At 48.5% G+C, this 11,062-nt stretch overlaps 1 protein-coding gene across 1 annotated transcript; it reads left to right on the forward strand.

Annotated features, from left to right (window-relative positions):
- The first annotated feature begins 9,259 nt into the window (after window positions 1-9,259).
- MSMP (microseminoprotein, prostate associated) lies at window positions 9,260-11,049 on the forward strand. Its single transcript, XM_058672868.1, has 4 exons — window positions 9,260-9,309; window positions 9,994-10,196; window positions 10,379-10,487; window positions 10,869-11,049. The coding sequence occupies exons 1-4, from the start codon at window positions 9,260-9,262 to the stop codon at window positions 11,047-11,049; spliced, it is 543 nt and encodes a 180-aa protein (XP_058528851.1).
- The last annotated feature ends 13 nt before the right edge of the window (window positions 11,050-11,062 follow it).

Raw genomic sequence — 11,062 nt, forward strand, 5'->3', positions numbered from 1 at the left:
AAATGCAAAGAGCCTGTGATTTATGCCTGGCTTACAGGGGACTTAATTCAGCCAAATGTCCTTCCTAAAATAAACATCCAGCTTTGAACACTGCTTGGTAACTACTCCTTTCTTGCTATACCTTAGCTGCTCCTGGTCTATCAGAAGCAGGCTGTTAAATCTTTTGGTCTAAAAGTAAATTATGCAGTTATCTAGCCTGGATGTACAAAACCAACCAAGACTCAAGGCCAGGAAAGACAGCCATTAATTGTGGGAGTCAATGGAAGCATCTTGACTCCCAATCCTGCAATCTACCCCCATATGGGGAAGTGTTCACCTCTTGCTGTTGCAGAAGTCAATTAATCACCAAGGTGACCTGGTGCATCAATATTAGAAATAAAGCTTCATTCACTACCACTCTTCATCATGTCCATTCCATATTCCTCTACCAGGTCTGTGGAATGGCGGGGCCATGGCCGTGGGCCTGAGTATCCAACAGGTTGGTTAGTTTCGGAAGTGGGGAGTAGGAGGTCCGGCTGTGCCCCTAAGGATAAAGCCAGCCAGCATAGTCACAGTCCATTAGGTGTGTGGGGTGGCTGAGCCCTTATGGTTTCCTGTGCTCCAGTTGTCTTGGTAACCTGAAGCCTCCCTATTTGTGTTGGCATCATGCAGCCAAGAGCGGAAGCAAAGCTGGAGCAACAGCAAGACCTGCAGGGAAAAAAATGTGGGTAATGCAGCAGTTATGCCACAGGAGGGTCATGCCTAGGGCACAAGACGTGGTAAAAGGCCTGCTCTCTGGTTCCTACCTCCAGCACTTCTGATGCAGGATGAGTCCACAGGAACATTCAGTTCTGAAAGCGTACCTTCTACCAAGTTAGAGGTCATGCTTTTCAAACCCCGACTAAGCAAGCAAATCAGCAGACGGGGATACACGGCATCTGTTTTCCAATGTGGGGAGGGGGTAGGACTTTGTCCTCCTGGAGATTGCTTTCAGTTGTCATGACTTGGAGGGTACCACTGGCATCTGCTGCTAAACATCCCACAAAGGTTTGTCTTGCCCAACATGGTAACAGTGCCGTCTACCAAGCTCTGTGCCCATAAGGATTTTCTGCTCTCTAGATCCCATTGACTCCCACCTATGGGAACTCAATGCTATACTGACAGTTGGAGACCATGGTCCACAAAATTACATGGAAACCTTTGGAGAAAGTCTGAGAGTCCAGACATGATCTCTCTTCTTTAAAATAGTGAATTTAATGTAAGTGATGGATAAGGAGAACAGAAAAGGGACTTCAGGCGATCAGAGTTAGTCCAAAAGGAAGCCAAGGAGGAAGTAGGCATTGGGTGACAGAAGGAGAAGTCACTGCTGCTCCTTTGGTGAAAGCAGCCATGATATGTCACTGCAAGATGGGTAGAGACAGTATGCCCACTAAAAATGTCACAGAAGCACAAAATGAAAGGCAAAGCAAGGGTAAATGGGCACATTAATAGCACAAGTAGTTTTAGCATTTGCCAAGTGTAGATTTGGTATGAAAAGAAAACAGTGGAGACCCTTCTGCAAAAAGAGATTCAAAGAATACATCTCCAGCAAAAACTGAAACATGGAAGGACTTATGGGAACCCAGGTGATACACAAGCAAGGGGTAAGTTTTACAACTCTTTACCTGCTGGTCATAACTAGTTCCGAGAAGGGTGGATGCAGCAAACACTCCCAGGTTTTCCTGAGTAGAGATCAAGGGAAAGCATCACGGTAAGAACACACTGAAGAATTGTTCTCGGACAAGCAGGATAGCAGAGGGCAGCGTTCAGAGAGAATGGAGGAGAAAGGCTCAGAGGAAGAAGGGGGAGGCGCTGGCACAATGGCTCAACTGGCTAATCCTCCATCTCCAAGTGCAGAATCCCGTATGTTCATGTCCCGGCTGCTCCACTTCCCATCCAGCAACCTGCATATGGCCTAGGAAAGCAGTGGAGGATGGCTCAAGCCCTTGGGACCCTATACCCGCATGGGAGACCCAGAACAGGCTCCTGGCTCCGGGCTTCAGATTGGCCCAGCATGGGCCATTGCAGCCATTTGGGCAGTGAACCAGTGAATGGAAGATCTTTCCTTCTCTGCCTCTCTTTAAATCTGCCTTTCCAATAAAAAGAAATATTAAAAAAAAAAGTGGGAAGAGGACACTTGGTAGTCACTATGGAAGCTCAAGAGAGGAACTTCAGGGAAAGACTAAATTGGGAATTTCAGAAAGTTTGGCTTGGGGGATACAGAGTGTGAGATACACTCTTCTTGCTCCCGCCCAGGAGAGCTTCAATAACAGTTGACTGAGGGAGGGGTGAACTGGCATTGTACCTGAGCGGGTTAAGTCACCACCTACAATACCAGTATCCCATATGGGCACCAGTTCATGTCCCAGCTGCTCCATTTCCAACATGGCTCCCTGCTAATGACCTGGGAAAAGCAGTTTAAAATGTCCAAAGTGTCTGGGCCCTTGCCACTCATTTGGGAGACCTGAAAGGGACTTGTGGCCCCTGGCTCCTACCTGGCCAAGCCCTGGCTACTGTGGTCACTTGGGTGTGAACCAGAAAAGAGGAAATCTCTCTCTCTCTGTAGCTTTCAAATAAAATAAAATAAATCTTAAAATAAAACAGTTTTAAAAAATCGAGTGGGCATTTGAGATCTTTCTGTCTCTCCTTCTCTCTGTATATCTGACTTTCCAATAAAAATAAACAAATCTTTAAAATTGAGTGGGCATTTGGCACAAGTGTTCAAGCCACTGCCTGGGACCCTAGACTCCATGACGGAATACCTGGGTTCAAACCGCAGTCTGCTTCTGATCCCAGCTTCCTGCTGACATGCATTTTGAGAGACACTGCTGTTGACTACAGTACAGGCATCTCTGTCACCCACACGGGAGGCCCGAATTGAGTTTGCAGCTCCCAGTTGTAGCCTGGAATTTGGAGAGTGAATGAGCAGGTAGGGGAATCTCTCTCTCTCTCTCTCTCTCTCTCTCTCTGGGGCTTTGGGAGTCGGGACTGGGCTTTTCCTCAGTTGATACTGAGGATGGCTTGCACACAGATCCTAGAGCACTATTACACAATTTTTTTTTTAAACCACACTTGACAGTCACATGTCAAGGTACCAACTCCCAGAGGGTTTACAGCCATACTAACCCAACAGCCACTTGCCTCCTCTGCTTGCTTAGCAGCGAGGATGAAAGAAAATGGAAAACTCAACAGCCAGGCGTGGCTAATGAACAACACAGGAGAACAGCTCCCCTGCTGCAGGGAGGTCTCCAGGATAGTGCTGGAGCAAAGAGAAAACAAACCATTTCCACATTGCTAATGAGCTGCCATATTAGAAAAGATGGCTTCATCCACATCATTTCAAACAGCAGAAATGAGGAGGGGAGAAGTGAGTGGATAAGCAAGACAGATCAAGTCTGAAGCAACTAAAGCCAGGGAACAGCGGATGCTGGAGGAAGACGCCCATTCCATTCAGTACAAATAGTACAACAAAGAAGATTTAAAATATGGAGGACTGCCAAGTGGTTCCATTTAAAACTTGTCTTCTTTTTTTTTAAAGAGCAATTCATGCAGTGTGGTGGCACATCAGGCTAATTCACCCTGTGATGCCGTATTGGTGCCATCCCATCCCATATTGGTGCCAATTTGTCTCGGCTGCTCCACTTTCCATCCAGCAGAGGTGGCCCAGGTCCTTGGGATTCTGTACCAGTGTGGGAGAGCCAGAAGAAGCTTCTGGCTTCTGGCTTCAGCTCAGTTCTGGCCATTGTGATCACTTGAGGAGTGAATCAGCAGATGGAAGACTTCTCTATCTGTGTAAAATTTGCCTTTCAAATAAAATCAATTTAAAAAGTGTAATTCACAAATGACATAGAGAACCACAATGAAATATTAAAAACCACTACCACCCCAAGTAGATTGTGGAGCAAGCAGGAAAGCAAGTGTTTAAGTAGGGGTTGATGTGATGGTGTAGTGGGGTTAGGCAGCAGCCTGTAAGCCGCTGTGGGCATCCCACGTTGAAGCACTAGTTCAAGACCCAGGTACTTCATGGTTGGTTGGTTTGTTTTTAAATCCAACTTCCTGCTAATGTGCTGAGGAAGGCAGAGGAAGATGACTCAAGGCCCTCAGGCTGCTGCCTGGATGCTGTTCCAGAATCCTGACTCCAGTCTGGTCAGATCCCTGATGAGGCTGTTGTCATTTGGGGAGTAAGCCAGAGGAATGAAGATCTCTCTCCCTCTGTCTCTATTTTGTACTGACTTTTAAATAAATAACTCCTTCTTTTTAAGTATATGAACAATTAAGGAATTCAGTAAAAAATAATAATTATAATAATAATAGTGGTTAGCTGGGATTTAATTGATGGTGAGAACTATTATAAATATAACCATTTTAAAGAGATTTTATTTCTTTATTTAAAAGGTAGACTTACTGTAAGAGAATCTTTCATCTGCTGGTTCATCCCTCAACTGGCCACAACAGTGGAAGCTAGGCCAGTTCAAAGCCAGAAACCAGCAGTCTCCTCTGTGGCTATCCCACATGGACGCAGGGCCACACACTCAGGCCATCTTCTGCCTTCCAAGGTGCCCTAGAGGAAAGCTGGTGCCCTAGAGGGAAGTGGAGCAGCCAGGACTTGAGAACTGGTGCCCATGTGATCCCATTGCAAACTGGCAGCTTTCCCTACCATACAAACTCCTAAAAATGCTTGTAAGCAGAAAGAAACAGCAAAGAAAACCTTGTAAGCAAAGTTCAATAGAGGTTAATGATGGAGGGTTGACTATGATTGAAATCAGTACAACCTAAGCCATTTTTTAAATCTTCTACCATTGAGTATCCCAGCTTCATATGTCTTGGACGCAGACCCTACATCCCATCCCATCTTCCTCCATTCTCAACGCATCCTCCTTGATGGGGTCTCTCCATCTACATTGAAGTGATTTTCCTCACATCCTTCTCCAGTTTGAATGCAGGATGAATGCTGTTAAACTTTTATCCTGTGAATTTACCTATCATCTTCCAGCTCAATATTTAACTGGCTTGATTTTAATGCAACATATTGAATATACATATGCAAGTACATATTCACACATTAGCTTACGGCTCTATTTTCTCTGTGTTTGTGTGTCTGTACATGACAACAATCAAGCACACATGTGTGATAGCATCTATTGTTTACAGACATTAGGAATTTTGCACCAGGAATACCAGATTTACAGGGCCTGGTACAACAGTTCAATGGCTAAATCATCACCTTGCCAAGTGCCAAGATTGCATTTGGGTGCCAGTTTGTGTCCTGGTTGCTCCACTCCCATCCAGCTCCCTGCTTGTAGCCTAGGAAAGCAATACAGGATGGGACCCTGTACCTGCATGGGAGACTTGGAAGAAGCTCCTGATCGGCTCAGTTCCAGCCATTGCAGCCACTTGCATAGTAAGCCAGAAGATGAAGATCTTTCTGTCTTTCCTTCTCTCCATAAGTCTGCTCTGCCTTTCCAATAAAAAATAAATGAGTTTAGAAAAAACAAACAAATTGGGGCCTGGCATGGTAGCCTAGTGGCTTATAAGTCCTTGCCTTGCATGTGCTGGCATCTCATATGGCACCAGTTTGTATCCCGACGGCTCTGCTTCCCATCCAGCTCCCTGCTCGTGGTCCGGGAAAGCAGTTGAGAACAGCCCAAAGCCTTGGGAACCTGAACCCATATGAGAGACCTGGAAGAAGCTCCTGGCTCCTGGCTCTGGATTGGCTCAGTGCTGGCCATTTTGGCCACTTGGGGAGTGAATCAGTAGATGAAATGCCTTTCTGTCTGTCTCTCCTCCTCTCTGTATATCGACTTTCCAATAAAAACAAATAAATCTTAAAAAAAATTTTACAGTATCTAGCACAACATGAAGTCTGAATTGTCACTTGATGGGTCTCTTGATAAAGGCCATGTTATGTTTCTAGATGTAGAATACTGTCTTAAGAGACTAACATAGATGTACATTTCAGAAGCATTTCTTTTTTTTTTTTTTGTAGGTAAAACAATGGGAACATAAGCATCTACTAGTGCACTACAGGAAGAATATTTCATCACAACGAAGAAAGTTTAAAGAAAAACTCAGTTTGTAAACAGTTTAGAAAGGAGGGCAGGCAGAAGAGGACCATACAGAATAGATGATCAAAGCCTGGCCTTTGGGAAAACCCAAGGTCTTCACAAAAAGAAGAGAGGAAAGGAGGAGTTTAACAAAAAGTGTTGAACATGGGAAAAAGCCAAAAAAGGTTGTGAGCTTAAAAAAATCAGTGAAGAAGTATTCAGTGTGTGTTGGCAGAGAGAAGTGTAGAGATGAGGGGAGGGAGAGAATTTATAGTAGGGGAAGTCGGTGTGAAGTTTTCCTGTGAAGACGCCCAGCAGAGCAGAGCAGGCAGGCAGGCAGAGGCCGCGGGGGATGTAGGAGGGCTGCGCTGGGGCAGCAAGGGAGATGGCAGCAGGACACCAAGTGAGAGCTACCGCTGCTGCTATTTATTAGTATTAACTGACCTATAGTTTCCTTATTTGGCACCAAAGGCAACAGTTGTTTAAGGATCTTTAAAATAAATTCTAACAATCCTAATTCTTGCCATTGCCTTTGGCCCTAAAGAACACAGATTAGGGCTTTGGACAGAGTGTTAGTCTCCGAGACAAGTACCAAATGCCGCAGTACAACTAATTTTGGAAGAGAAATCACACTACTGTATTGCTGTGTTGTTGAAACAAGCTCAGCTGTAACATGGCTTTTGCATTCCACTAGCTTTATAGTTCCATCCACACCTGCAGAACACACTACCCTGCTTACAGTGGAAGATGGGGTGTGATTATGTACACTGTAACCCCCATCCTAAGGAATTTTGACTTGGTTCCAGATACATAGGGTAGGTTAAAGGATTAAGTGAAAAAAAAAAGCTAAAAACAAGGATGGGGAAGAGGCAAAGCAGCACTATGCCAGTGACACACAACACTGGAGGCATGGTCACCACACAATTGTCAGGTGACTGAGGGGAAAATGGCCCAAGATTAGACCACCTATCCTGTCTTGGCAGACTCACTTTGGGTTTTACACCAAATAGCACGTCCAACTTTTCCATTTTTATTTAACTTTTTATTTTTAAAAAAAGGCAACAACATACTTAAAATACTTGTTTGATGGCTTATAGTCAAGTATTTTCAATTTCTAAATAGGAGTATTTCCATGAATTGCACAGCAGTGCTTTTTAAGCTTCCCCACCCTCTGCTCCCACTCCCAGAAATCCTCAAATCCCTGGATTTTCCAAGCCTCCAAGGACCCTCCACCACCCACACAAGCCTTGGCTCCACCCTACCATTTATAGTGGGTCCTCTCCTATCACCTGGTCTCTTGGCACCTCACCACTTCCCATCCGCCCTGAGACCCCTGTTCCCTCCTCCAAGTTCTCTCTACCTGCCTCAGTTCCATCACAAACTACGCATTCAGCACTTTTCTGCCCCTTCCACAAGCTTCCCCTGGTTCTTGTTGGCTCCCCCTCCCTCCCAGTCCCAGTAGTCCCTCCTATCCGGTAGCAGGCAGGCAGGGGTCGGTGTGACTCACTGGAGGGCCGGCCTGGGGGGCCGGAATGTACTCACTTCCTCACCCTGCACACCTGCCCGCAATGCTGGAGTCTCGCCCAGCTGGGCCTCCGGCGGATGTTTTCCTTGTCCCTGCGTGAGTAGCGCACGCCAATCGCTTCACCCCTCATGATTGGTGCCCCAAAGAGCACTCTCCCTGGGCTGTGGGAGGGCTGGGCCCTAACCACTGACATCCTCTACTCTCCCCGGCTCACCCAACACCCTCACAGGCATGCATACTGGTAGAACCAGCACCTCACCCAACTTCTGGGAGAGGAGCCCTGACTTGACCTGGCCTCTTTGGAAATGGCCCTTAGACTTACCCCAACTTCCTCCCAGGCGAGGAGCCCTCATGTTAGTCCCCTTACTAGGCAGATAACAACCCCACCGGACTCCTTCACCACCAGCAAGGCCATCCAGTTAGCTCTAGGTTGTATAAGCAGAAGGTAGCCCATGACTCAGCCTCCTATGTATCAGCAGGCAGCAACAGTTCAAGCCACACAGAGACAGTGGCAGGACTACTGACCACTGACTGTATTTCTGAGCCCTGTTGCTAGACAGGCCTTCCAACACACCTGTTACTACTGAGAGCTGTCCCAGGCCCTGCTTCCAGCACTCAGGTCTACCCTGCAACTTGCTGCAGCCCTGAGTTCTCCCTTTCTGGCATTCCACTAAGCTGGAAAAAGTATCAGATCAGCTAAGGCCAAGCATGTTGGTAGTGATTTCCACTCCCTAAATCTGACTTCTTAGAAGAGGCCAGCTATGCAGTCTGAGATGCATGGTTGTTCTGGGGAAGCGAACAAGCTGGGCAGCCCTCTGAAAGTCAGCCAGAGGCTGCTCACTCGTATACAGGGTCACAAGCAGTGAGTGAGTCTTGGAGTACAAGACCGAGCTGAAACACAGGTCCTTAATGTGTGAAAGTGAAAGGCAGGCAGTTTGAACAGGGCCTGTAGTTATCAGAGATGGCTAGCTTCAGCCATCCTATGAACTTGACAGCTCACACGAGTGGGGACAGGGTTGGAATCCTAATGAGAAAAAGCAGGGACTGTGAGGCTAGCTGGAAGGCTGATGAGAACATGGCAGCTCTCTCCAAGGCACGGGGCAAGAACTCTGAGCTGGGGCATGCAGGTTGACCAGCAACACTATTTCTCAAACAGTACATTCAGGCTTCAACACAGGGCACGAAGCCAAAAAATGCTCCTGGAGGCACCAGTTCTTCCCAAGAGGGAGCAGGGATGGCAAGGACACAGAAGTCTACCAGGAGCGAACAATCCCTGGCTGAAAGTTACCCAGAACTGCCCAGGGTTGCCTACAAACTCGCTGAGCTTCAAGCACCAATCACAGTAGCAGGTATTTTCTGAGGGCTCTACATGCTGGACAAGGAGCTAAGCATGTCATGTGTGCTATCTCATAACAACTCTCTGAGCTGGCATTACCATCCCCCCCATTTATAGATGAGGAAACAGGTTGGGAGATGTTTGGGAACTTGCCTAAGGTCACATAGCTGGTAAATGGAGTCAGGATGAGAATCCCAGGAGCCGGTTCTGCAGCCCATTCTGGGTCCAATAGGACCTGTGGGAAACTCCAAGGCAGACGTCAGAGAATCAGTTCCTAAAACCTCACGCCCTCCCCGAGAGCCCCCATGAGCATGGACTGCCGCCTCCACTGCCACCATGAGGCCATCAGAAATGTTCCTCTTCAAAAGGATAAAAGGTGACTCCAGGTACAGTTTATGCATCTCTTTGCAGGTGATGGATGCCTGCAGAGAGCAGTCCCTCTCTCTGCTATCCCAGGAGCAGCCTAGTTGCTGGGAAACACAGGTTGTTGGGGAGGTGAACCCCGCACCAGGAGCTGAGGGCAATACATTCTGTACTCCAGGTGCCTGCCCACTCTCCTGGAGCCTCTGGCTGTCGCACCCTGCCACAGCTCCCCGGTTTGGCTGGGGCACAGGATTAGCCATCCCCAGGAAATGCCTCCCTCCGGTTCAGGCAGGGATCCCAGCCTACACACCCTTGGTGGTGGCAGCGCCATGTGGGGGGAGAGGAGGGAAGTTGGGGGAAGTGCAGATGGTGGAATGCTTCCTTTTCTCCAGGTCAGGGGCAGATCTGAGGACCACCTGGGCCCCTCACTCCTCCCCCAACCCTTGCTGGGGAAGGTCCAGTGCCCCTTCCTGGGCCACCTCCCTCCTGCAAGCTGTGCTGGCATGAATCAGCTCTCACAGCTTGTTAAAGCTGGACCTCTTGTTTTCATGCCCTCACCTCAGGAAACGGAGTTACAGATTTTCCAGCTCCACTCAGCAGGGGGCCAGGGTCCTTACTTTATAAACATCTCCAGCCTATGAGACAGAGGGCAAGGAGATGGTCTGAGCCCAAAGCCCAAGGGACAAAGACAGTCGCTAAGGCTCAAGGCAAGAAGCACAGAGCAGACCAGAGCAGCCCGCACGGAAGCTGAGCAGGGTCCAAGCAACGGGTGCTGCACGACTGGCTTTAAGGATGCTGTGGGTTGGGCAGGCCAAAGGGATCCTGGGAGGCTGGGGGATTCTCTGCTTGGTGATGTCTCTACTCCTCCAGCACCAAGGAGTGCACAGCAAGTGCTACTTCCAAGCTCAAGGTAAAGTGGGTTGAGAGACTCTGCCAGAGGCTGAGGGCTACCGGGAGTGGGGAGGTGGCTTAGAGATGATCCCGTGTCAAACACCCAGACTCCCTCCCAGCTGTGATCCAGGACAGACTAAGCTGGGGGAGAGTGCACAACAGTGTTCTACCCCCTCACCACCATTTTCTGTTCTTCCCCAGCCCCTTGTCAGTATGAAGGCAAGTACTTCACCCTGGGCGAGTCCTGGCTCCGCAAGGACTGTTTCCACTGCACCTGTCTGCACCCAGTCGGCGTGGGCTGCTGTGACACGTGAGTGACCAAAGGTGGCTGGGTGGAGAGGGGATGCTTTTGTGTGAGAGATGGGAGTAACCAGGTTGCCTGGTAGCAAGAATGCTTAAGGAATGGCATGAGACTAGCTGGACCTGAAGGTAGTTCCCAGAGTGTTGTCACTCTTTCAGAAAGGCTGCAGGCTACAAAATGAGGGAGGCTGGGGTGGAGCCAGAGGGAAGATACTCTTACTATGAACCATAATGTCCCTATGTAGTTGGTGTGAGCTCAGGGGATCTGGGGTGGGGGAAGGAGGACACTGAAGGAGAGGAAGTGAGGAATGCTGGGAGCAGGCAGGTGGGACAGGGCACATAGGGATGGCCTTTGGCTGTGCTGACTTCTTCCCCACCCTTGGTTCCGCAGGTCCCAGCATCCTATTGACTTCCCTGCTGAATGCGAGGTTCGCCAGGAACCTGGAACCTGTCAGTTCTCCCTGGTGCAAAAATCTGACCCTCAGTTGCCCTGTAAAGGGAGAGGGCCCGATTTGGAGTGGGGCTCAGCCAACACGCCTGTTTCTGGGGCTCCTGCTCCCCAGGCTGGCTAAGCTCCACAGGAGT

This window comes from Ochotona princeps, chromosome 14 (genome assembly GCF_030435755.1).
Source record: "Ochotona princeps isolate mOchPri1 chromosome 14, mOchPri1.hap1, whole genome shotgun sequence".
Classification (NCBI taxonomy): Eukaryota; Metazoa; Chordata; class Mammalia; order Lagomorpha; family Ochotonidae; genus Ochotona; species Ochotona princeps.